Source organism: Triticum aestivum, chromosome 7D (genome assembly GCF_018294505.1).
Source record: "Triticum aestivum cultivar Chinese Spring chromosome 7D, IWGSC CS RefSeq v2.1, whole genome shotgun sequence".
NCBI classification, from domain to species: domain Eukaryota; kingdom Viridiplantae; phylum Streptophyta; class Magnoliopsida; order Poales; family Poaceae; genus Triticum; species Triticum aestivum.
Window position 1 is genome coordinate 182,586,175 of NC_057814.1, and position 25,369 is coordinate 182,611,543.

Consider the following 25,369-nt stretch of genomic DNA (forward strand, 5'->3'; position numbering starts at 1 on the left):
ACGACACACCTGTCGGACCAACCAACGTTTCACTGTCGGGCAGCCACGTGTGGTTACACATCGCGGGGCCCACATGGCCCCCCCAGTTAGCAATCGGTGAAATCCACCCCATCCCCTTCCTAAAGGCGACGGACATCCCTTCAAAAAAAAAGGCGACGGACATTAATCCCCCAGTAATTAATCGTCAATTATGGTTACCCCACCCGCGCTAATCACCCACCAAATCCATTCCGCCCTCCCGGTCCCCGTCCCCGATTCCAATTCCACCACCTCTCCGGCGCGGGGCCGGGCGGACCGGAGCGGGCGAGGCGGCCAGGGTTTCCCACGCCCCACCGCCGCCGCCGCCGCATTCCGTCGACCGCATGGCTCTCGTGCCCAGCGGCGACGACCAGGCCGCGGCCTGCAAGGCCACCATCCCCTGGTCCGAGATGTTCCGCTCCGCCTCCGTCCGCCGCCCAAAGCAGGCGGAGGACCCGCCCAAGCCCGCGCCCACGCCAACGGGGAAGAAGGCGGCGCCGCCGGCCGAGGCCGAGGGGCTGTCCCTCGAGCCGGACGCGCGGCTGGCGCTCTACATCGCCATGGCGCACGCGGGGCTCGCCACGGCGCTGCTCGTGCTCTACGGCCTCTACATGCTGCTCGCCGACTTCCTCCGCCCGCTGCAGTGGGCGCTGCTCTGCTCCGTCCCGCTCCGCGAGACGCAGCACGCGCTCGTCGCCTTCTGGGAGCCGCCGCTCCGCGGCGGGTTCAGCGCCACCGTGCTCGCGCTCCCGCTCGCAGCTCTGCGCTCCTGCGCGGCCACCCTCGCCGACGCGCGCGCCGCGCTGCTACGCCGCCCGCTGCCGCCGTCGCCGTCCTTCCCGCGCCTGCTGCGCTGGCTCGCCTCATCCTTCTTCTTCCTCCTCCTGCTCGAGCGCCTCGGCACCGCCGCGGCGCTGCTCCTCCTCGGCTTCTCCCTCGCCTTCTACGCCGCCTCTCCCAAGCCCTCCTCTTTCATCCCCCGTGCCGCCTCCTCCCGCATCTCCGGTCGAACACCATCATCCCGCGGACTCCTCCTCACCGGCGGCATCCTCCGCCACCTTAGGACCCTCGTCGCCGTTGGCCTCATGCTTGGCATGATTGCTGGCTTCCTAGGGGGCAGCGTCTTCTTCTCCTACAAGATCGGCCTCGAGGGCAAGGATGCCGTCATGTCCCTCAAGTCCCATGTCGAAAATGGCAACTACTCCGAAAAGATTGGCCTCAAGAAGTTGCTTGACGACAATGACATCCCGGGCTTGGTGGAGCAGTACTCAGGGAAGCTCGTCGAAACCGTTTGGGAGCAGGTAGACCAATTGGCTGTACAATACAACCTTACTGATTTCACTAGTGGATTCAAGCACTTCTTGATCAGCCAATCAGTCCCATCTGGTGCCAAGAGCAAGGAGCTCATCACTTCTAGACCGCACCCGTACTCGCTAAAGCTGCAGGCCATTACGCTGCGTGTGAAGAACAGGGAGTGGTTGGAGATCTACAGGGAGCTGGACTCATTCTTCAGGGAGCTGTTAATCACAAGGGAGGATCTAGTGGTGAAGGCCAAGGACCTGGCTTTGCAGGGCACAGAGATTGCAAAGAGTCTGCTATCTAGCGGCACCTCTGTGCTCGGTGGTAGTGCCAATTTGATGCTATCCATTGCTCTCCGCATTCTCTCCGGTGCAGCAGAGGTGCTCAATTTTGTGTCACAGCTGATGGTCTTTATGTGGGTGCTGTACTACCTCATCACTGTTGAGGGTAGCGGGGCAACGGAGCAGGTCATTGACCTCTTACCGGTGTCCAAACAAGTAAAGGAGCGTTGCGTCGAGGTTATAGACCATGCCATTAGCAGTGTCTTGTTAGCCACTGCCAAGATTGCTATATTCCAAGGATGCCTGACATGGCTGTTGCTCAAGTTCTTCAAGGTGCATTTTGTGTACACAGCAACTGTGTTTACAATCATCAGTGCACTTTTTCCAATACTACCAGCATGGCTGTCCTCGGTATTTGCCGCAGCACAACTGCTGACGGAAGGGAGATATGTCCTTGCGGTTATGGTTACAGTGATACACCTCGTGATCATGGATTATGGAACCACGGTCATTCAGGAGGATATACCTGGCTACAATGGGTATCTGACTGGCCTTAGCATAATCGGTGGCATGACATTATTTCCCAATGCTCTCGAGGTACAGATATTATTCTAGGCTTATCTTTGTTTGTGTTATTAGGTGCATTTCGCAGTTCAAACTTGCATATACCATGATAATGAACTTCCTGTGGTTCAGTTGCATGAGTTTTCCTATATGGTATTTTCATAAATAAACCAGAAGGTATTAGAATCTAGGGCTTTTTTGTGAGATGCGACTAAAAGAGCTTTTACTGTAGGCTACAAGTATTTTCTGTCTTCCTCTGCATGCCAAGTTGTTAAGCTAGAGAAACTTATGCACTAATCAGACTAGTCGGGTCAATACACTACAAAAATATTTTTCTGCTCCTGCTAGTTACACCGTTGCTCTCCTCTGTGTTCATGTAACTCCACATATCTTTCTGCTCCACAAGTTTGCGCTCTATCCTGCATTTATGCATATATTTTTGTGCACCTTTAGCTGTATTATAATGTAAATGTTCTTATAGTTTGCTAACAGATACGGAGTATGTACTAAAGCTGTTGTGTTGATTAATTCTTTATGGAGTATGTCTGCGTACTTTGACATCATCTGCTTGTCCATTAATTCACAAAGAATCATCCTGCTACTCTGAGAACATGCCACTGTACCATAATTCTGTTGTATTGTGCATCTGAGGATTAATCTTTTCATTACTCACTTTGGGCTGACCATTCGGTGTTTTTTTCAGGGTGCAATATTAGGCCCCCTTATTATGACGGTTGTGATAGCATTGAAGAACCTGTACACAGAGTTTGTGCTTGCTGATACAGAGGAGATGAGCAGCTAGCATTGGATGGAAGGCAACATGTTCGAAGAGAATACATGCGTAGGACCTTTACTCTGCATTTCCATGTTGCCTTTTCCCTTGTAACATACCCGGGTATACAAGATATTGCATCAGCTGTGATTCATTCCTCCTTGTTGTAATTTGCCCTCTTTGTAGTGCAACTTAATGTCTATCGGATTTTCCGATAGATCTGGTTTTGATATGCATGGGATTGGCCCTCTGTTTGATTGATGCAGAAATTGTACAGTATTATTAATAATATCGATTAATACAAGTCTAGGCACATGGTACCTGATTATAAGTAGCTGATCTCTTCCTCCTCCCGCCGCCACCCTCCTCCAGACCTCCACCTCCCGCATGTACACGTCGCGTCGCTCCCGAGGGCAGCACCATGGGCCCCACCCTAGCGCTACCAAAAGTCGTGAATCTCGAAGCCCCCTTCGGTCGCTGCTGTCGGTAGGCCCGGCGCTCGAGGCGGCTGGTCGCAACGGTGGTCCACTGGTGCAGCTGGGCGATACTACGGAGATTGTGCGCGGCGGCCAGGGGGCGGCGGCCATCGCCTCATGGGGGACTGCTCTGGCGATGGTTGGCGGCGGTGTTCTGTGGATCTAATTCCCCCTTGGATCCATCATCGGTCTGGCTCGTGGTCTATCGAGGACGGGTAGAGGAGTCAGCGAGGGGTGTTTTAGTTCCCCGTCGGCGTTGCGGTGGCTATGTGCGCTTCCACGGCGCTGCTCCGCACGGATCCAACAAGCTACTGGTTTGGAGTGGCACGATTGCCGGTGAAAACCATGTTGATTTTCGTCATGACGGCGTCTTAGACTTCGTTTCCTTGTTGAAAGCATCGTCCTCACCTTGCTTTGCTGCTCCAGAGGAAACCCTAGATTTAGGTCTCCCGGACCGGATGATGACGGCTCCTTCGGTGTTGGTCTACCTCTCGAAGCATTGTTTTGGAGCAGGTGCTGGCTGGAGGGGCCAATAGGTGGAGTGGTGTTGCATCTACCATATTGACGATGGCGGGTCTCGACAGCGTAGTGCAGTGGAGTCTCAGCAATGGGCGCGCACAGAATGGTGGCATTGTCTAGCGTCTTGGTGGCATCGACAACAGTTGGGCCTGGCAAGGTCAATGCATTGATCCCTCTGAAGACGGGGACGGCGGAAGATGGCGGTGTCGGATTCTAGAGCGTGCACATGCGGTGCACGTTGAGGGTCTACTAGGTTGGTTGTGTGACGCCCCCGTTTATAATCATGCACTAATTATACATGCACTATGCACGATCGTGAACGGTGACTCGCGTCAATATCACAACATAACTCTACGACACAAATTTAAACATAAATTTTTATATTACAAGCCCGGGTCACGAGGACCCATAATGCATCAGTCATCAAAGCAAATGATATCTGAGTACAGACGTAGTTAGACAAGTTTTGCCTTAAGAAGACTGGGCAAAACAACGACACTAGATTGAAAGGCAAGGCCTCCTGCCTGGGACCTCCGAACTACTCCTGGCCATCGGTCTTCACGTAGTAAGCTCCATTGAGGTAACCTGCACCCGCGGTGCTACTAGCTGTTGCAGCAACCGGGTCGAATGAAAGGGGAGCAAAGCAACGGTGAGTACTCATCCAAAGTACTCGCAAGACTTACATCAGATCTATACTAGACATGCATCGGTATCAAAGGAATGGTGTAGTACCTGTGGACTATACTGCAAAAATGCCAGAATAAGGGGGGAGAAGCTCATCCTATCGAAGACTACCATCATCTGCGGCCATCATCTTGCAGCAGTAGAAGAGAGTAGCAAAAATGGTATCATCGTACACATACATATATCAATAAACCTGCCCAGAGATCCTCTCCACGTCTCCCTGCGGAAAGTGATCTCCAGGGGTATCTGTCTGTTATCTGGGTGTGTTTTATCAAGTATCTAGTTTTAGTTGTAAGAGGTCGGGATACAACTCCAAGTCGTCATGTTATCGTGGACACGCCTATTCGAATAGATTACTTCCCTACAAGGGTGCACCACAATACCTGATACGCTCGATTACCTCTGGCTGGACACACTTTCCTAGGTAATGCTCGGCCTCGAATGATCGATACGTTGTAATCCTACCTGGGCTCTCTAGAGAGCTCACCCCCGGTCTAAATCCTAAGCGTGAATGGGTAGTTCGTCCGCTCACCCCTAAGCACCCCTGCACGTCGCGAGACTGGTCGGGGGCCAAGCCCACCTCTGTATCCAGGCATGATGCTGACCCCAACAATCAGCCCGCCTCTCTGAACTATGACATCTGACAAAGCTTTCGAGAGAAATCGTACGACGCGGAGGGCCCCATATACCATTATCCCACGTAGCGGTTAGTGTGTATATGCTAGTGGTAGTCTCGGATCAAATACACCGAACTTGTTAAGTGTGTTATTATTAAGTAACCGCGGACAACGACCAGGGTCCAGCCCACCTCTCTCCTAGATGGTCTCCACCTGCCAGAAAATCTCTCGCGGGTGCTCTCCGAGCCGACCCGACTTTAATGTATCATGTAAAATGTATATAATATAAAGCAGTAATAGTCTTCGTCTTCGACGGCATCTCATTGCAATCCATGTCACTCCATGCCGTAGGCCACAAAAGTCCAGGGTCGACCAAAGTAACATATATAGTATGCAATATAAGGCATATCTGTGATCATCGCCCGAAGGGATCACAATCCGATAGTATAGCATGGCAGACGGACAACGATGTAGGGCACTAATGGGACTCTAGCATATCTATATTAAGCATATAGGATAACAGGTATGGTATCAACAGTAGTAGCAAAGATAGGCTATGCAGCAGTATAGGATCTACTGATAAAGCAGTAACAGTGGTTATTTTAATTTACTTAAGTTAATTAGCAACGGTGGGGCCTAGTGTTTGAACTAATCAAGAGTTTAATTAATTTAACTAATTGCTACATTGAGGGCCCACGTGTCAGTGGGTGTTTAGTGGTTTAATTAGCATGGCTAACCACCCGGGCCCACTGGTAGTGACACAGAGGCGGTGGCGCGCCGACGTTTAGCCGCCGGCGACCAAAAACACGGCGACGACGCACTAGTCGCGTCGGGATTCTCCCATCGGGCTCCATTTGGAGCGCGGGATGGTGCGTTCGAACGCCCGTGAAGTTCCGCGTCCAACGGCGGTGGTCGCAGGGGCTGAGATGGCCGAAGTCGACCAGAGAATCAACGACAGCGGGGGCGCAAATCGGACGAGCTCGAGGTCGAGCGCAGGAGGCACGACAAGGCGAGTTGGAGGCAGCGTTGGCCTCCTGGGGGTGCTAGGAACTCGAGGTGAAGCTCGGCGAGCTTGGGTGTATGTGGCCGCAACATCGAGCATGGCAGCGACGACAAGCTTCAACATCGTCGGCAACATCGGCTAGAGCGAGCTATCGAAGGGGAAAGAGGAGAAAAATGTGTGGCTGCTCAGGGCGAGCCTGTAGAGGTGCTTAGTGAGCTCGGGGGAGGCTCGATGGCCATGGTGGCCGAAGGTGGAAGACGGAGTTGATCCCGAGGACGTAGGGGCTCGGAGCTCGAGCACGTGGTCGAAGACGAAGAAGAGGAGAACGGCGGAGCTGAGGGACAAGCTTTTAGGGTGCGGGGAGCTCGGTGGCCACATGAATGAGCTTGGTCATGGTAGTGGCGGCTCGGTAGTGAGATGCGGGGACAAGATCGAGTGAGGGGAAGGGGGAAAAGAAGCTAGGGTTTGCCAAAGGGTCGAGGGGGTTCTTATCCATCGCAGCGGGTCGCGGGATGGGCAACACGTGGACATCGGCGACATGGACGCAGCATGCGCGTCTAGCAATCCCACGATGAACAGAGGAGGAAGACAACCGGCTTGGTGGGCTGGGCCGGCTCCTGTAGCGAATAGGCCTAAGTGCACATGGTTTCGTTCCTATTTTCCTTTTTCTTTTTTTCTGTCTTACAATTTAGCTGTTGTTTTCTATTTATTTCAGGGACCAAATGAAGTTTGTTATTTATGAAACTTCACACAAAATACAGGGCAATATTTTGGAGATGTCACAGAGTTTGGGGGTCATTTGGAATGGTTTAAATATTTTTAGAAATTGAAAAGGTTAATTAAATTGCTGTCGGTCCACTGTTTTAATCCCTAGGGGCATTTTGAGAACTTTATTGGCGTTGCTTTACTTATCACAATTACTTAAGGAATATTTGCAACATGACCAACATTTTGTTTCTATGCTTGAAGAAGTAATTATTTGACTTGCGTTTCGAATTGAAATTTGACTTGAATTTAAAAGTTGGATTATCTGTTAGATACTTTTCTTAGGTTATAATTATGATGACTTGGCATGATCAATTAGCATAATTTGGGTTTATTAATCTGGGGATGTCACAGGTTGGTGCTCTCGGCTCGCCATGGGGCGGCTTGGTGAGGCTGCCGGTTTAGATGGTGTGTGTTGATGCGAGGTCAGGGTACATCATCAAATTTATAGGTGTACGATAAGGATCGCAAGGTGTCTCTGGGTTAATCCATATATTTGTTTTGTCAGACTTTATTGAATAATTTAATAAAGATGAATGTATCCTATGCAGAGGCAAGGGGTTTCAACCTCTTTAAAAAAACTGATGATGAGTAGGTGTTTTGAGAAGCGTTATTTTTATCCTGATCGGATCATGATTAGAGATTTCATGGGAAGAAAAACACAGTGGTTCTTCCTTTGAATAAATGTACTTTAAGCCAATCCTCTTCGTCTTCGAGCCAATTGAGTGTCGTTAGGACTTGTGTATCTTGTCATGAATCTAGATTAGTCAATTTTCTTTTCGAGAATCTAGATTAGTCAAACTAAGCTGTGGTCAAACAGAAGGTATCCATTTTGACATGGCACTGATCTCTTTTCTTGAAAGTGAAAGGAACTGAGCAAGGTTGGCGGCTTGAGTACATCGTTCAATATAATATTAGCTGTCAGCACAACAATCAAGTATTTTCACCCTCATCATTTTCGTTAGGCATACGCGGCTTACTGTGCCGCCGATGAGCTCACATGTTCTACTACCTGTCATGGTGCCATGTTTTTTATCCGCAAAAAAAAATGGTGTCATGTTTTTTTTACATGTTAGGGCTCCTTTGGTCAATTTCATAGTAGAATGTTTTGGATGATTGGATACTTAGGAATATTTCATACCTAGCTCGTTTGATCCGCGGGATTGGAATCCGTAGTGGCTATTCCTAAGTGTTGCTTTACACCCTATTTTAGAGGAAAGGGGTTGTTTGGATGAGAGCCTTCGTCTGCCCTGCCAATATATTGACGTTGACCGAGGCGTCACTGCTTGTTTGGTTGCAAGCCAAAATTTTAGCACACCAGCAGGCTTCAGCCATTCCTCTCTAACGTTTACGCCAAATCACGGGCGGAACAAGGGCGGCCAAATCAACCGCCAATTATTTGGCGCGCCCATGACGGTAATAATTTGGAAGGGCAAGGTGGGGCAGAAACCAAACAGCCCCAAAGTTTCATCTACCCAAAACTTAGTTTTTTTTAGAATCATCGGGGGGAGTTTCCCCACCTGAATATATTACTCAAAGTGGCCACAATGCCAGAGTGGTGATCCAGTTTATAAGGGAAACCTGATCGAAAACCTTAACAAATTGGCCCCGTTTATAAGGGAAACCGGGCCGAAAACCGTACAACGCACGACCTAGCTGGCAGACATAAGACCATACCCATGAAAGACACAAGTAGATGTGGGGTGTTGTCGCGAGATCACAATACCAGGACTTTGCAAACAACCGAACGCATCGATGGGCATACCGGCCCCATGGCACAACTCAGGAGCATCCACAATCAACGAGTGTCATCCCAGACACGAACCTTGACTGGGGCTCCGCCACAGAAAAACGGAACGAATAGCAGTTTGAGAGGCATCTTGCGCCATCCTTGAGCAAAGATGAGTCGAGACAACACCAAGAGCACCAAGCTCGCCGCAACACAACGGTAATCATGAGAGGGTCTTAGCAACCATTACCAACCTGAGCCGCAGGAGAAGACCACCACCGTAGACGAAGAGCTTCAATCAACCGAGACCACCCATGATGCCTCAAGGCTATTGGTGCAGCCGAAAGGCAACGAGCGACCGAGTCCACACCCAGACGAAGAGTCACACGCAACCGAGTCTACATCACAACAGCGGCACCGCCGGCGAAGCCGAAGGGCATCAAGGAGCCGAGTCTACACCCGGATCGCTTCTCCGAGCACACCAGCGCAAGCCGGCCGCGCCACCACCATCGTCCAACCCGCAGTGAGCAGCCACCACACAATCCACCAAGCTGATGCCTTCAGGAAGGAATGCGACGCGAAAAGCGCCGCCATCAGCCGTTCCGGACGAACCAGGAACATGGGTTTCCCCAGGAGCCTTGAAGGGGAAGTCACCATTACAGCGATGCCTCCAAGGAGGTAAGCGGCACCCGTGGGCGTCACCATCGCCGGCTCCGGCAGGAGCAGTGGCTTTCGCCCAAGTGAGCAGACCACCTCCGAGGAGCACCGGTAGACTGCGAATCGCTGCTCCCTGCACCACCACAGAGCAAGAGTCACTGCAGCCCGCCACCGCACGTGACTAAATCCGTCCCACCGCAGTCAACCACACCTCGCGGAGACCACCGGCGGCCAACCACCAGAACGAGGCGACAGATCCATCAATGGCCTTCCAGACGCACAGCCACCGGACGCAGCACAAGTCGCCGTGCCCTACCAAGCACCATGCCGATAGGAACGGAGGAGCGCTGCCCGAAGCCAAGAACCACCGTGGTTCCGAGCCGCGGCCAAGCAACAGAAACACCAGCGCTCCCCATGCATGCTAGCAAAGCCGCCGGAGACCATATCTGCATCACTCGCAGTTGGGGCGCACTTCGGCCGCGCCCCTCGACGCCCTTGGCCGCAAGGCACCACCACCAACAGCAGCAGCACTGCTGCACCTCCACGCGCCGGAACCGGCCGCCGGTGCACCGGCCGAGCTCCACGCCGCCCCTGCACGCGCAGGCCCTGCATGGCCCAGATCGGGCCCGCAGCACCGCCGCGCGCGCCGCGCGCCGTGCCCTGCACTGCTGCCACCCCACGCTACACCGGAGAACCACGAATCAGGAGCCACCTCGCTAGAGCCCGCCGGAGCGCCGCCCGAGACCAGTCGCCACCGCCACGCAGATCCAGAGCAAGTTAACCACCGGGAAGGGCCTCCCCGCCGCGAGTGCACGAGGACCAGGTCCCACCGATGCCGGCCGCCAGCGAGCTTTGCCCGGTGGCGTGCGCAGGCTGCGGTGAGGGGATGAGGAGGGAGGAAGGGGACCGGCGGCGGTGGATGTGGTTTTCGCCCGAGCCGCCCTTAGGAGGCGACGTGGGGGCTTTTTCGATCCAAAATCCTGTAGCCAAAATATTGCAGTTAAGAAACAGCTAGTTTTCGTTTTCTTGTGGCGTAAACACTATTTGATCAAACATAAAGTGGTTTTCTAATCCTATAGCATTCGAGCGAGAGGACGTGCCCCTCAAATCATATCATGTATTATCTTTCTTTTAATAGTCATGAAGAACAAAGATGCATATGTTGCGTGATATGATAGGTTTGAGAAAGCCGTTGGAAAAGCTAAGCCAACTTTTTTAGATGACAATGAAAGCTTTTATTGCCCGAACCACCGCATTGCGTCATAGATAAATCTAGCCATACTTATTGTAATATTCGTTACAAAATTATCTATCAAGATATGACCTCGACTAAAAAGGAAAGCCGAACACCGAGAAAAACGATAGAGATGGGAAGAGGAAGGAGAAAAGAATTGGTTGTAATTAGACAACCCTTGCGTTACAGCGAACGCATCAGCAATGGACTTGTTTGTACAATAATGCCGGGAGAGATTTATGTGTGTACAGGCCTATGGTCGAGGAAGTCAAGGTTTTATTCACATCCACGGAAGCCTATGGTTTAGATGTGTTCTACTAATGGGAGTAGTCCATGTGTTTAGCTTAATGATGTAGCTCATGCTTTAGCTAAGAAAGGTAGCCGGAATGAGCCGTGCAAAAGATGGTTCAAGGTCCCTCACTTGTGTATTATGGATGCTTAACCATTTTTTTGGACGGTTTCAAAAATAAGTTGCCACTCCCCAGCTTAAAAAAAAGTCGTCACATAAATTTGTTGAGATTTTTTTATGAAATTTGTTGAGATTTCTAAGTTAGTTATACCATAACTAGTTTGAAAGCCTCAATAAATAAAAGAGACGGCTTATGAAAAAAGATGTGAAAGAGGCAGTTTATTTTTTAAGCCGCTAAAAGAATTTTTTTAAGCCGCTAAAAGAACTTAGCAAATCTCGAATTTAGCCCAGCACCGTGGATAGGAGACAACAATTTTAACTTAGAAAAAAGAGATAATAATAATCATGCTTTTCTAGAAGAATATAATAATCATACTTGGTAAAGGGTACACTTCATGGGCTCCTTTTTGCATACTCCCTCCGTCCGCGAATAAGTGTACATCTGACTTTTGTTCTAAGTCAAAGTTTTAAATTTTTGATCAACTTTATTGAAAATAATAATAACATACGTGACATCAAATTGATATATTATCAAAGTACATTTCAAAACGAATATAGTGATACTAATTTGGTGCCATAAATGCTTTTACTTTTTCCTAGAAATGTGGTTAAAGTATTAAAAGTTTGATTTAAGACAAAAGCTAAATGTACACTTATTCGCGGACGTAGGGAGATGAGCGTGGTAAACGGGCGTGTGGGAGGGGGCAGAAAGAAGGGCGGCGGTGCGAGCACGACCTGAGCTGCGGCTGCGGGGGCTGCGGCAGTTTGAAAGTCAGCAGCAGCCTCAGCAGAGGGAAGGAGGGAGGCGACGCGGGCAGTGAAGTCACTCCTTTTCTCCAAAAATTCTCCCTCATTTTCCATCTCCTCTCCTCTCCTCTTCTCCCTCCCCAAATCAAAGTCTTCAATGCCCCAAACCCACCGCCCATTCCTCCCTCCCTCCCTCCCCCAAGAAACCCTCCTCCCGCCGCCGGAACCCCGCCCCGCTCTCCGCCAGACCCTGAGCCCTACTCGACTCGCCGTGCATCCTCTCCGTGCGGCGCTCATCGCTGTTCCTTTTCTCGAATCTTCTAGTATTTCCTGGTCTTTCGGGGGATCCCCTTCCTTTTTGTTGCTTCATTCTGGAAAGCGTCCCATCGTTTTCCCCGGATTCGCCGCGCCTCAATCTGGATTGTTTGATTCGTTTTGCTCGCTTGCTTGCTCGGAACTTTATGTGGTCTCAGCTCTCTCCCGCGTTTCCTCGACCCAGCAAGCCAACACCTTCTTCTGCTACTTCTCGCTGATTTGATGATTCGATCCCAACCGCCGCCATGATTTCCTTCTGAATTACTTCCCCAAGAACCTGGCTTCAGTCTGAAGAAAGAAAAAGTTAAAGAAGAGATCGAAGCTTCTTGGTTTGATTTGAACCACGCAGACCGCCCAAATCAATCTTGACAACAACACAAAAAAAGAAGAAGGAAATGAGGCTTGTGGTGCATGTGCTGGAGGCCCGCAACCTCCCGGCGGCGGAGGCGCAGGGGCTGTGCGACCCGTACGCCAAGCTGCAGCTGGGGAGGCAGCGGGGCAAGACCAAGGTGATCAGGAAGTCGGCCAACCCCGTGTGGGACGAGGAGTTCGCCTTCCGGGTCGGGGACCTCAAGGAGGAGCTCCTCATACGCATCACCGACGAGGACAAGTACTTCTCCGACGACTTCCTGGGCCAGGTCAAGGTGCCCCTCTCCGCCGTGCTCGACGCCGACAACCGCTCCCTCGGGACGCGCTGGTACCCGCTGCAGTCCAAGAGCAAGAAGTCCAAGATCAGAGATTGCGGTAACCATCTTCCTTTCCATACATCATTTTTTCCCCTATTCTTTTCTTAGTTAAATAATTGTTTCATGGTGATGATAGTGTGGTGTTTTTTTTTTCTGAATTCGTGTAGTTGGACAGTGACCGACCCAGTGTTGTGATAGATGGGGTTGTGCTAGTTTAACCCTCCTTTTTGCATCCTCTTTTTGGCAATAGCTTCTGTCCGTAACCTTCCATACATGCATCATGTTGTTCATATTCTTTCCTTAGTTAATTGTGTAGTACTCATCTGAAGGCTCACAAGCAACAGGTCATGAGTTCAAATCTGGCAAATTATAGGGAAAACTCATACCGATGCCCCCCAGCCACAGTTGCTATGAATCAATCTATAGTTGGTTCCTGAGGAGCAGGGTGCCACGCCGTTGGGCTATGAAACAATTAGCAGTTCCTTATCATTTCTAGGAATATATTACTTCCCAGATTATCCAAAACTTCTGACATAATCAATACAGTAGTGGATGTATGCCTGTCATAGGTTTACTGCCTTTTTATACTTATACTTAGCTTCCAACCCACTATCAGCTGTTTATGTCCTGAATGATGTATTTAATGGCTTAATCTGTTATGAATCATAAAAGACTAGACCACGGGGACTCTTTTTCTATTAGCATCAATATTACCGCTCACTAGTTTGATGGACGTCTTGCCACTCATTCCCCATCGGTTAATCTCAACAAAAAATAATTGATTGGCTTTTTTGGCTTCAAACAAGCCGAACAAAAACGGTGCCTATCTGACCGACATGATTGTCCTGTTTTATTTTTTTGTATAGACTATGACATATTTTTCAGTGTGGACAACTATTTACATGCTGCTAACATCTTCTGTAGGAGAAATTCATCTTACCATATCTCTATCTCAAAGTTACCCTGAAGAGACAGCGACACTTGCACATTGGGCTTCAGACGACTTTGCATCAAGTTCAGACAAATCAAGTGAACTAAGGAAGGGATCTTCTTTGCCAAATATTCCTATAGAACTATCCACATCACCATCACGTAGTGATGAAGCAGAAATCACCAGAGAGGATAAATCAAATGCTGCTCCATCATTTGTCAACCGGCTACATCAAATATTTTCAGTAAAACCAAAAGACACAGAAGCTTCTGTTCCACCTCTCTTCAAGCATGACCGTGGTTTGGACACTCTTGAAGAAACGCCATTAACAAGCTCACAACATTCTAATGAGCAGGATCTTGAAACTAGTGCAAATATGTCGTTTGATGAACTACTAAAATCCTTTGCATCTAAGCATGAAGGGAATGATATGCCTGGAAATTTGTCAGGTGGAGTTCTTATTGATCAGGTTTATGCCGTTGCACCCAGTGACTTGAATACACTTCTTTTCTCACCAACTTCAGACTTTCTGCAATCACTAGCAAAGATGCAAGGGACTACTGGTCTGGATATTCAACAGTGGAGACTTGAAAATGACGGTGAGATCTTGAAGAGGGTTGTAACCTACACAAAAGCTGCTACTAAACTAGTTAAGGCCGTGAAAGCAACAGAAGACGTGGCATATCTGAAGGCAGATGGAGATATGTATGCAGTTTTAGCAGATGTCAGTACTCCTGAAGTCCCTTTTGGCAATAATTTTAGGGTGGAGATTTTAACCTGTATAATGCCAGGGCCTGAACTAAGAGATGATGAAATATCATCACGGCTTGTAATCTCTTGGCGCTTAAATTTCATGCAAAGTACCATGATGAAGGGCATGATAGAAAATGGTGCAAAACAAGGACTGAAGGACAACTTCAATCAGTTCTCTGAACTTCTGGCTCAAAATGTCAGACCAGTTGATGCAAAAGATACAACAACAAATAATGAAAGCTTGTCTTCAGTGCAACCGGAAACAGAATCTGATTGGAAACTAGCATTCCGAATCTTTGGAAATTTTACTGTGGTATCCTCAGTCATTGCGTTTATTTATGTTTTTGCACACATCATCCTTGCAAGTCCTAGTATAATTCAAGGTCTCGAGTTCCCTGGCCTGGACTTGCCAGATTCTGTTGGTGAAGTTGTGGTTTGTGGAGTTCTTGTTCTGCAAGGACAACGTGTCCTTAATATGATTGCACGGTTTGTCCAGGCAAGGAGGCAAAGAGGTAGCTCATATCTCCTTTCTGGTTTTACTCCCGTTCTTTTTCCTAGTAGGAACAGAAGCATTATGCATGAACTCATGTGTTATTTAACAGAATCACTGCGAATAATTTCACAGTGACAAGATAAAAATGCTTCTTTACGAATATTCTGATGCAAAAAAGGGTTACTGTTACTTTTTATTTTTTTTCAACATAATCTTCAGTTATTATTCTGGACATATACTCTTCTTTTTTCAAAGAGGGAATGCCCCCGGTCTGGACATATACTCTCATAATCTGCACGTATCAGCAAACTTTGCTTACATGGTCTTTTGGAATGTGTAGGCGGTGATCATGGTGTCAAAGCAAAAGGCGATGGCTGGTTGCTGACTGTTGCTTTGATAGATGGGACCAACTTATCAGCAACAAAGTCATCTGGTTACTCTGATCCATATGTTGTATTTACTTGCAATGGACAGACAAAGACAAGCTCGATTAAGTTTCACACTCTTGAGCCTCAGTGGAATGGTAAAGCTATAATTTAATTTGTTTGCAATATTTACTAGCCATCTCATAACTCGTTAGAAATGCATTTAAATCCAGCTTATAATTTATTTTGTTTGCAATATTCACTAGCTACTCCCTCTGTTCCAAAATAAGTGTCACGGCACTTATTTTGGAACGGAGGGAGTATTCATAACTCACTAGAACACATTTGAAGCCATCTTTATTTGACCTATTTACATTTGCTAGCATTTTGCTTTAATTCACATAGTGCTAAACTGTAGAACTCCCAGTAACCAAAATGTATGAACGGGCTCAAAGGAGCTTCTATTTATTTGCAAGTATTTTTAGGTCTTTCAAGTGGCAATGTTTCATTATAACCTTTTCAAATTTTGCAGAAATTTTTGAATTTGATGCCATGGAAGACCCACCCTCGGTGATGGAAATAAATGTATATGATTTTGATGGACCCTTTGATGAAGTTGCCTCCCTTGGTCACGTTGAAGTAAATTTCTTGAAATATAGTATACCTGAGCTTGCCGACATTTGGATTCCTCTCAAGGGAAAGCTGGCTCAAGCATGTCAATCAAAATTACATTTGAGAATTTTCTTGAACAATTCAAGGGGTACAGAAGTTGTGAAGGATTACCTGGACAGGATGGAGAAAGAGGTTGGCAGAAAGGTAGGTCTCTATTCCCTATCATCAAGTGGTAAAACCAAATCATACTCTTAGGACCATATGCGCCTCACTCAAATACTACAATTGTGTGCATTCATAGAATTTATAAATGTAGAGCATATTAGAAACTTGGAAAATGTTCACTTGCTAAAAGTTCTACAAGAATATAATCACATTTGCACTGTTACCAAGAAGACCAAAGTCTGCATGCTTATTTGTCATTAAGTATGTTTCTTTTATCACATGCAACACCTGTCTACAATTTTAGTGAGAAATTTTGAAATGCACAAGTGTGCAGAACAAATAAAGGTGTATACGGTACATATAATCAGTCCATGACTTGATTGATGCCAATCTCATTATGCAGATTGCTATGCGGTCACCTCACACGAACCTAGAGTTCCAGAAGATCTTTTCTTTGCCACCAGAAGAATTCCTTATCAATGATTTTACCTGCCATTTAAAGCGCAAGATGCTCACACAGGTAAATTTATTTGCTTCTGCTGTGTTCCTGTTCTACGGCAAGCAAACCCTCATTCATTTTGTAATACAGCACCATGTGCTGAGAAAGTGGATTCAGTATCCTCAAATTAAAGAGTCGGCTGGGATCCTGAGTCAGCTATAGGCACAACTGTCATTCCAGATTACAAAAGTATGCAAATCTACAATGGTGGTCACGATTTTCAGCCAGTATGATGTAGTACAAAGATTCCATTCAAACTTATTCAGTTTCTGAACCCAGTTAAAACAATATAATTATTCATCTTTCTGCCTTGTTTCGATTTTCCTGCTCTACTATAAAAAGGTACTCCCTCCGTCCCATAATGTAAGATGTTTTCTGACACTACATTTTGTGTCAAAAAACGTCTTGCATTATGGGACGGAGGGAGTATCAAATATTGTCTGTTAACCACTTAACCATACTTATGATTACCAGTAATCAGTGTCATATTTCACATGGTCATGCTATTGTTAATCTGAATTAACACCTTAATTAGACATAAACATCTGTTTCGTATGACTGCTCGGCTGCTTAGTCTTATGGCTGTCTTACAGGGTCGCTTGTTTTTATCCCCAAGAATTATTGGGTTCTACACCAATCTTTTTGGCCACAAAACAAAATTCTTCTTTCTTTGGGAAGATATTGAAGAGATTCAATTGCTCCCTGCAACTCTATCTTCGATGGGAAGCCCATCTCTGCTGATTACTCTTCGCAAGGGCAGAGGAATGGATGCAAGGCATGGAGCAAAGCAACTGGACGATGAAGGGAGACTCAAGTTTCATCTCCAATCCTTTGTGTCATTCAACGCAGCACATAAGTAAGTTAGTTTTCGTGGATGATAGACATTAACTCGTCATATGTGGCTGGCCATCACAATAAACTACTGAAGGGACACCAATTTATTGTCCGGTTTAATTTTCTCTCTTCATGAGCATATTCTTCAAAAATGTGAATTGCGTACTTTGCAGAACAATAATGGCACTGTGGAAGGCGAGGTCTTTGACCCCTGAAGAAAAAATTCAGCTGGTAGAAGAGGAATCAGAAACGAAAGACCTCCAAAATGAGGAAGGTGGATCTTTCTTAGGCATAGAGGATGTCAAAATGTCGGAAGTATTTTCATCTACAATACCTTTTGATGTAAGATTTCCTTATCTCATTCTGACAATGATGTACAATCCACTATGTGATGTACAACAAGTGAAACAGTTAGTACAATTTTAGATTGAAAGCAACTACTATGTTTCATCCAGGTGCCAGTACTCATGGGCATATTTGAGGGTGGTCCTGTGGAGCGTCGAATTATGGAGAAAGTTGGCTGTATGGACTACTCTGTCACAGCATGGGAACCAGTCAGGGCTGATGTGCACCAGAGACAAGTCCACTGCAGGCTTGACAAGAAAGTGGCACGACGTGACGGGGAAGTAATGAGCACCCAACAGAAGTCCCCATTGCCTGATAAGAATGGATGGCTCGTTGAAGAAGTGATGACACTTGAAGGTATCCCACTCGGCGAGTTTTTCAATGTAAGAAATGTCTTTCTGGCATTATAATTGTGCATGATATTATATCATGTATTAGCTATATATTTCAATTGTGCATGATATTAGCTATATATTTTTATTAAACATCTTAGTATTAGCTCGGCGAGTTTTTTATTTTTATTAAACATCTTAGTATTAGCTATATATTTCAATTGTGCATGATATTATATCGTGTTAATCTTGTCGTATTCTTGCCTGCTCTGCTTATGTTGCTTTCTTGGTCACACCTTCCTCTTGATGGTTGTCATGACATCTTTGTAGCCAAACAATTGACCTTTTGTTAACTTGATAATCTTGAATTTGTATGTCCTCTTTTTCTGTTCTATGTATTTCCTCATTTTGGTTAACCGAACACTGCACATATATCTTGGTTGCTTTGTTCGTGACTCTCAATAAGATTATCTTTTTGAATTGAAAACCTTTCAATAAGATTTCTGTGGTCATTGTGGTGAAGTGGCCATTCTGAATTTAGAAAGTTGTGGGTACACATTATACAAAACAATCACATTGTTTACACATGTATGCATTACACCTAAGCATGAGAAAAATAGTCTCTCTTTAGTTCATTAGTTTTGTCAAAGGCAACAACTACCGTCTATTTTCTTGTCATTTTGTCACAACTGAGATTTCAGATTTTTTGACTTCTGACATAGTTATTACTTTAATTTCCACAGCTCCATATTCGATACCAGTTGGAGCAGACCTCGTCCAAGCAGAAGTCATGCAGTGTCCAAGTATTTATCGGCATGGCATGGTTAAAGAGCTGCAAAAATCGAAAGAAGATCACGCAAGAGGTGGCATCCAAGTTGTCTTCTCGCCTCAAGAAGATATTCAGCCAACTTGAGAAGGAACTTATACCAGCTAACTAGTAGCCATTTTTCGCATCCTACTTTCGCTTCTGCACATTCAGCCAACTTGAGAAGGAACTCGTACCAGCTAACTAGGAGCCATTTTTCGCATCCTAGTTTTGCTGGTGCACATACATATATGTATCACCAGAAAGCCTCTTCTGGTGATGCATTGACCAGTTTTGAGTTTCGGCGAGGATTGTACATAGTGAGGATGATTCCACGCAGGGACGGTTGGAGAACTAAAAGAAGGGCGAAGAATGTAGTTTGATTAGTATTCAGATATAGCCTTCATGTTAGATCACAAGCGCCGGCAAGTGTCCATGGAGTTGTAAACTCCCTATAGATAAATCACCATTCTTTTCAACACTTGTACTCGAAAGGAAAATTGATGGGGTAAACAAAATTGAAGGGGTAGAACCTTTATACCTGGAGTTCTGGGAAACCAGCTTCATAGTTAAGCCAAATCGCTAGGTCTCTTCGGCCATGTGTGCTGTTATGAACTATGAAGCCTGATATCAGGCGTGTACATACACATTTTCTTGAGATTTTCAATACATCGGAACACAATAGTGAGAATCATGCATCTTCTTTTTACTGATAGGATGATACATCAGTAACAACCATGCCTGATACAATTAAATTTCTACTCTTTCAGCACCTTGGCTCGGTGAAATTCTGTGTGATGATAAATGTGACATTTTTCAGAGCAACTAGAGGTCAATCAGATGATCAAAAATGACATATCTGAGCATATATATATGCTCAAGTACAAATAGTAGCATCGAGTAGGTCTGAAGGTTTCCTTATTTGGGCAGGGTGAGCACACAAAATTGGCGGCAAGTTTACATGGGCTCCATAACCACCACCAGCTTGAAACAACAAACTTTACAACCACCACCGGCTTATTTCCGACCTGGTATTTACACATGCATAATTGCACAAAACTCCGGATTGCAGCAGAATTCACATAAAAATATAACGCAGCAGGATACTTCACAACTACAGCTTTCGCCTAAGAGAACACAATCTGGAAGCATACCGCCGTAAACACCACAACAAGGGTAGGTGGATGCCAGAGTCAGTAGAAGGGAGAAATACGCAGAAAGTCCATCTAGTTGCGTTGTCTTCGTTCACCAAAACTGCTCTGAAAGCAATAGAAGACCCGAGATCCATCCGCTGTACAGAAGGAACGGGAGAAACAGCGTCAAAAACTTGCACAACTTTCAAATCTTTTTTGCCTCGCTGGTTGCTTTCCATTCTTTTCTTTCCAGAGGTGGGTATGCCATGATTGCTTCAGCGTCTGATTTATCGATTTACCCCAGCTGCAATAGGCACTGGTTTAAGATTGCTAATCTAAGCACAATGCTTTTCTGCATTCAGTAGCTCCTTGTGTCGAGCGGATCATAGTCATACGCTTCACCGGCCTTAACAAACCGTCCCTTGACTCTCTTTCTCACATCCGCCCTAGCCTTGCGAGATTCATACCTGATCTTGTGGTCAAACCTATAAAAAGGGCCACAACAGATGAAGAATAGTCAGCTAGCTATCAAGGAAAAATAGGAGATAGAGCTACATAGGCAGTAGCATGTCAGAAATATACAAGCTACAGAATATTTTTGTTGTATGATTAAAAGTTACCACATGGTTACAAGTAAACATGCAACACCTTCCAGAAATAAAAAGGCACAGGAAGTTTAATAATAAAGACACTTACTTTCTTCTTTTCTTCTTCTCCTTGTACCGTGTGATAGCACTGTCTCTAATTCCAGCAAATGACCCATCAGGGCCAGGAGGAAGCCAAGGAGGCTCGCCCATAAGGAGCATTGGTGATACACCACAGTCTTGGTATTCTTCAGGAATGCTCTCACCAGTAAAGCCAGAATAGGAAATAGCTTGCCTCACAGGAATACAAAGACTGGAATCATCTTCTTTTACTGCTGGATTTGACATCCCAGAGTCAGCAGATAACGCATTGCTAGCAGCCGGCTGCTTTGGCTTGGGCTGCTGAAACCAAGTAATCTTGAGGTCAGCCAAAAAAAGAGAAAGAAAAAGCATTGCAATATGACAAAGAAAAAGGTGACAGCTGATGCTTTTCCAACAATGATTGTAATTCAAAAGTGACAGCTCATGCTTTTCTCAACAATGATTGTAATTCAAAAGGGAAACCATAACAATCATTTACACATTAAGTTCTTAAACTGAATTCTTGCAAGGAAACATGAAATTGTACTCCTATATCTCAAGTATGTCTGCATCGGAGGAATACAAAATTAACATCAGAGCAAGGTGATTGTTCAAACAAAGAGAGAACTCCAGTTATGAGAACATCGCCACATGAATGTGAACACCTATAAAACATCTTTTCTAACTAAATAAATGGCTAGTGGGAATAAGCTACAAACCTCATCAGAATTCACAGCAGTCGCTTCTTTAGGTTCAAAGTAACTGTCAATGCCAGCATCATCAAAGAGTTCCTCAGTCTGAATATGAGAGTTACCAAATAGTTCTTCATAATTTTCGTAACTCAGATCAATATCATCCATAGAGAAATCTTCATATATGCTGTCCTTGCTGAACATATGTTTGTCTGGCGTATACTGCACAAGGAAACCATAAGCACACATTAGTGAAAAATTAATATCTGAAGAAGCACGGGGCAGGGTAAGAACTTAAGAGAAGCCTATAGATGTTGCATATGCCAGTCCACAGAGAGAAATATATGAGAGAATATCAAATGCAAATGAGGGAAGATCCTGTTAAGTCTTTTATCTGTACACATCTGCAAATTTTCCCAACTTAAGAACTCACTAAGTAGATGCTCACAGTCCGCTAACTTACATGTAGACCATCTATTACTCATACTGAATGGCTAGAACTTTACATGGTTACCTATTTACCCCATAGGTGGTAGTAGACCACCAATAGTTATAAATATGGCAAGTATCTCATTCCAATTAAGCACAGAGTGTGATACGCACAGCTTTCCTATCATCTGGCTTGTGTTAATATTCACTTACATATGCTAATTAGTAATTACTAACAAAAGTACATCCTAATTTGTTCCCCAAAATAAAGTTTTTTGAAAAAATTGTTCTAAAAGAATCTCACCCTAATTTGTTTCTGAAAATGAATCTTACATATCACTCCACTGGTGGGATGCCATGTAACCTTGTCATGCCATCAGTAGCAAGTAGTGTTCATATTTCCAAAAATGTCCTGAATGACCCACGACATGGCAAGAATCAAGATTCATTTGTAACCCCACCAATGCTAGCATATTGTAGGCAGCGTCTTTTTTGGAAAAAAAATCCAGTAGGGGTATATATTTTTACTAAGTTGCAATAAATTTCATATAGTAAGTAACAAAAAATATTCAAGTGCAATATGCGTGCACAAAATGAAATAAAATCATGATATATAGTGCAAGTGAAGGACTTGCCAACTGTAGGAAGGAAAGCTGCTAGTATCTTAAAACGATGGCATAGCCACATAGTACCGTAGTAGTATATGCAACAGCATAAGTTTATTAATAGTTCTACATGCAGAAGGATGTGTGAGAATCTTATTGCACCTTAGCTGTCGTCGAATCCACAGATACAGCTGTCTGATTATTAGCAGGTGGAAGAAGGTTCAGAGCAGCTTCAGAAGATGATCCTATCACAGACTTTTGTTTGTCTTCTTCATCAAGTGTTGCGCAAGCCATATCTACCAAACTGTTGTCCCCTTGCGCGTTGTCTCCATTACTGACAGCACTGTCACTGATGCTCATCATGCTTATTACTTGCTCACAATTCAGCTCAGGAGCCACATTAGGAATATCCAAAATGAATGACCACATTCTTGAAAGCTCTGCAGATGATGGGCACCCTGAATAGCAGTTTATATTCTGTCTTTTGTGTCCAGCAGCAGAGGATCCAGCACTATGCCCATTCCAGTCACAATTTTGGCAAAGTGAGGTGTTCTCTTCTAGGCAGCGGACCATAGCAGGCTGTGAAGCACACCGATCACATAGAAGAGTTCTTGTATGGCGCCGAGAAAGAGCATTAGCTGAATGCACATTGCGATCGCATGACAAGCACAAAGAAGCTGCATCGGATCGGCAGTAAACCATGGACCTATGCTCCCCACAGTAATCGCAGAGAGCACCCATGATTTTTTTATGGACAACGCTTTAAGCCAGCTCCAGGATCTTTTACTTGGCCAACAACCCCTTCTTCACGAGCTTTCAAGATCACCCAAATTTGCAAGAAACCTGTGTAGTAGTGACAATCAATCATTAAAAATGTGTGCTAGTAGAACTCATTAGTATGGAAAAGGATATAAAATCATAAACCAGCACAGAGGGATTTAATGGTGCATACATGAGACTAACATGATGCAATTACTATATACTGACCCAAGGAACCGCCCTTTCAATTCAAACAAAGAAAAGAGTTCAAAACATGCAGCAACAATCATGCTGTGCCACATAGACATCTTGCATCAAGGTAACAATAATATAAAACCATGGATAATATATATCTACTTCCTAATTGGGACATCTTGCCGCCATCTTCATTAAGAAGATTTTAGGTTTCGATGGGCACGTACACCCGTGGACTCCGCCTCGATTTGCCGACCAGCATAAAGAAGTAGGAGTCCCACTACAAAAGTACAAACCACGAGTCTTGGGATCTTATGCTCTCGGTACTTTCTATAATTCACAATGGTAGCTTGCAAGTATATATTCCCCACTGGTCAATAGGTACTGCAACCATATCGTTGTTTACATTTGAATGAACTATATTCTGTCACAACTTTACCTAAGGACAATAAGCGGTTTGCAAGAAGCATCGTGAATGGGGGGAATAATATCAAACAGGAGTTACAAAAATGAAGGGAACAAAGACTTCACAATATTGATTTTATTGGGCTGGAACTACTAGGAAACATTAGGTGTTTATTTTTAATGCGAAAACTAAAAATGATCGATTTCTAGTACTATAAAATGGCATTAGATAGCCGAGAAAGAAAATGTAAATGGAAAAGAAAAAGTAAAGGAAACGAAAATAGACTATTCGTTCGTGCGAACAAAGTGGTACAAAAAGTTGTTTTATATAAAAGTTATATTGTTTTGAAAGTTAAAAAGATATTTTCAGTTCGTGCGCACCGAAGCACGCTTTAGCGGATAAAAGCTAAAATACATAGATTTTGACATCTCCTTTGCAAATAAATATATAATTTACTTTATTAAACTCTATTTAAATACCGAGCGTTCCTTTTTTGCCTATTTAATAAGGGAAGCCTATTAATAAAAAATCTATAATCGAAAACATGGTGACAATTAAATTAAGGAAAATTACGTTATTTTCTTTAAAAAATCCATCTGAAAAAAACGTGTATGCAGAAGGAATCATTTTACGCTTGCTGCTAAAAACGGAGGATGGCTCGAGGAAAACCGATTACTAATAATATATATAGAAGTGCAGAAATCGAAATTGAACTAGACGACAAGACTGCTGTAGAAGAGTCACGAGCCACAGTGACATAATCGAAGCTAAATCGACCGGAAGTCGCCGGCCCAATCGTGAAAACCCGAACCAAATCAATAGAAAAGCAAAACACCCCGGATCAAAGCAAGCCGCGTGATCAGCATAAGAAAACGGCGGCCGTGGAAATAAATTTAAAAAAAATCAAATCCAGCGACACCGCAGCTTCCCGAGCATAAAAAATGGATCCAAACCACAGGACGCTGTGGTAGGACCGACACAAATCATCAGATTCGCGCTACCGGAGTTCCCAAATCCAAGAGAAACATGAACAGGCTAAGAAAGAAGGTAGAGACGGCGCGCACCTTGAAGGAAGAAGCAACCAACACCGCAGCTCGTCAGATCCAGCCCGCGCCGGGAGACCCCAGGCGGTGGGGCGCGGCCAGAAGCTCGCTCCGGCGGCCCAAAGCCCGGTAGAAACTATTTTTTCTCAGGGAGAGGGAGAAAAAAAAAGAGGGGCTGGACGAAGAACAATTTTTCTGAGAGAGATAAGAGAGAGATGTACAGCAGAGGAGGAGAGGAGCACAACAAAAGAGAGGAAGAGAGGGTGTGGTGCGGTACAAGTAGTAGTGGTAAGAGGAGGAAGCGGTAGCGTGGGGGGAGATGGGGTGGCGGGGCCCGCCCGCGCCGGACCGGGTGGGCCACGGGGAAAGCGAAAAGGGTATCTCCCCCCCGGCCCGCGCTTTTGCGCTTTTCGGAGGGCACCCTCGTCATTCCCGCCCAGGATAGGCGCGCCACGTGTGCCCCCTGTCGCCCGGCCCCCGCCGGTGCGGTCCACGCCACGCCGCCGATCCACTCCCTCCCTCACCGACACGCG

General features: G+C 45.7%; 3 protein-coding genes across 5 annotated transcripts; 2 read left to right on the plus strand and 1 right to left on the minus strand.

The window, feature by feature from the left end:
* The first annotated feature begins 213 nt into the window (after nt 1–213).
* LOC123165509 (uncharacterized) lies at nt 214–3,195 on the plus strand. Its single transcript, XM_044583168.1, has 2 exons — nt 214–2,195; nt 2,866–3,195. Exons 1-2 carry the CDS (start codon nt 363–365, stop codon nt 2,962–2,964), a joined length of 1,932 nt encoding a protein of 643 aa, XP_044439103.1. The 5' UTR covers nt 214–362; the 3' UTR covers nt 2,965–3,195.
* Nucleotides 3,196–11,803: 8,608 nt separating this feature from the next.
* Nucleotides 11,804–19,600, plus strand: LOC123167271 (C2 and GRAM domain-containing protein At1g03370). Of its 2 annotated transcripts, none has more exons than XM_044585099.1 (9): nt 11,804–12,833; nt 13,700–14,971; nt 15,293–15,475; nt 15,850–16,133; nt 16,498–16,614; nt 17,187–17,449; nt 17,601–17,769; nt 17,883–18,129; nt 18,848–19,600. In XM_044585099.1, exons 1-9 carry the CDS (start codon nt 12,485–12,487, stop codon nt 19,015–19,017), a joined length of 3,054 nt encoding a protein of 1,017 aa, XP_044441034.1. In that variant the 5' UTR covers nt 11,804–12,484; the 3' UTR covers nt 19,018–19,600. The 2 variants fall into 2 exon arrangements, with proteins under 2 accessions (XP_044441034.1, XP_044441033.1); XM_044585098.1 differs by having other exon boundaries at nt 11,807–12,833; nt 17,883–18,155.
* A 741-nt stretch (nt 19,601–20,341) lies between these two features.
* LOC123167272 (zinc finger protein CONSTANS-LIKE 9) lies at nt 20,342–25,118 on the minus strand. Of its 2 annotated transcripts, none has more exons than XM_044585101.1 (5): nt 24,858–25,118; nt 22,596–23,276; nt 21,427–21,621; nt 20,739–21,025; nt 20,342–20,527 (listed from the first exon to the last, which is right to left on the minus strand). In XM_044585101.1, exons 2-5 carry the CDS (start codon nt 23,172–23,174, stop codon nt 20,401–20,403), a joined length of 1,188 nt encoding a protein of 395 aa, XP_044441036.1. In that variant the 5' UTR covers nt 23,175–23,276; nt 24,858–25,118; the 3' UTR covers nt 20,342–20,400. The 2 variants fall into 2 exon arrangements, with proteins under 2 accessions (XP_044441036.1, XP_044441035.1); XM_044585100.1 differs by having other exon boundaries at nt 20,739–21,028.
* Between the last annotated feature and the right edge of the window lie 251 nt (nt 25,119–25,369).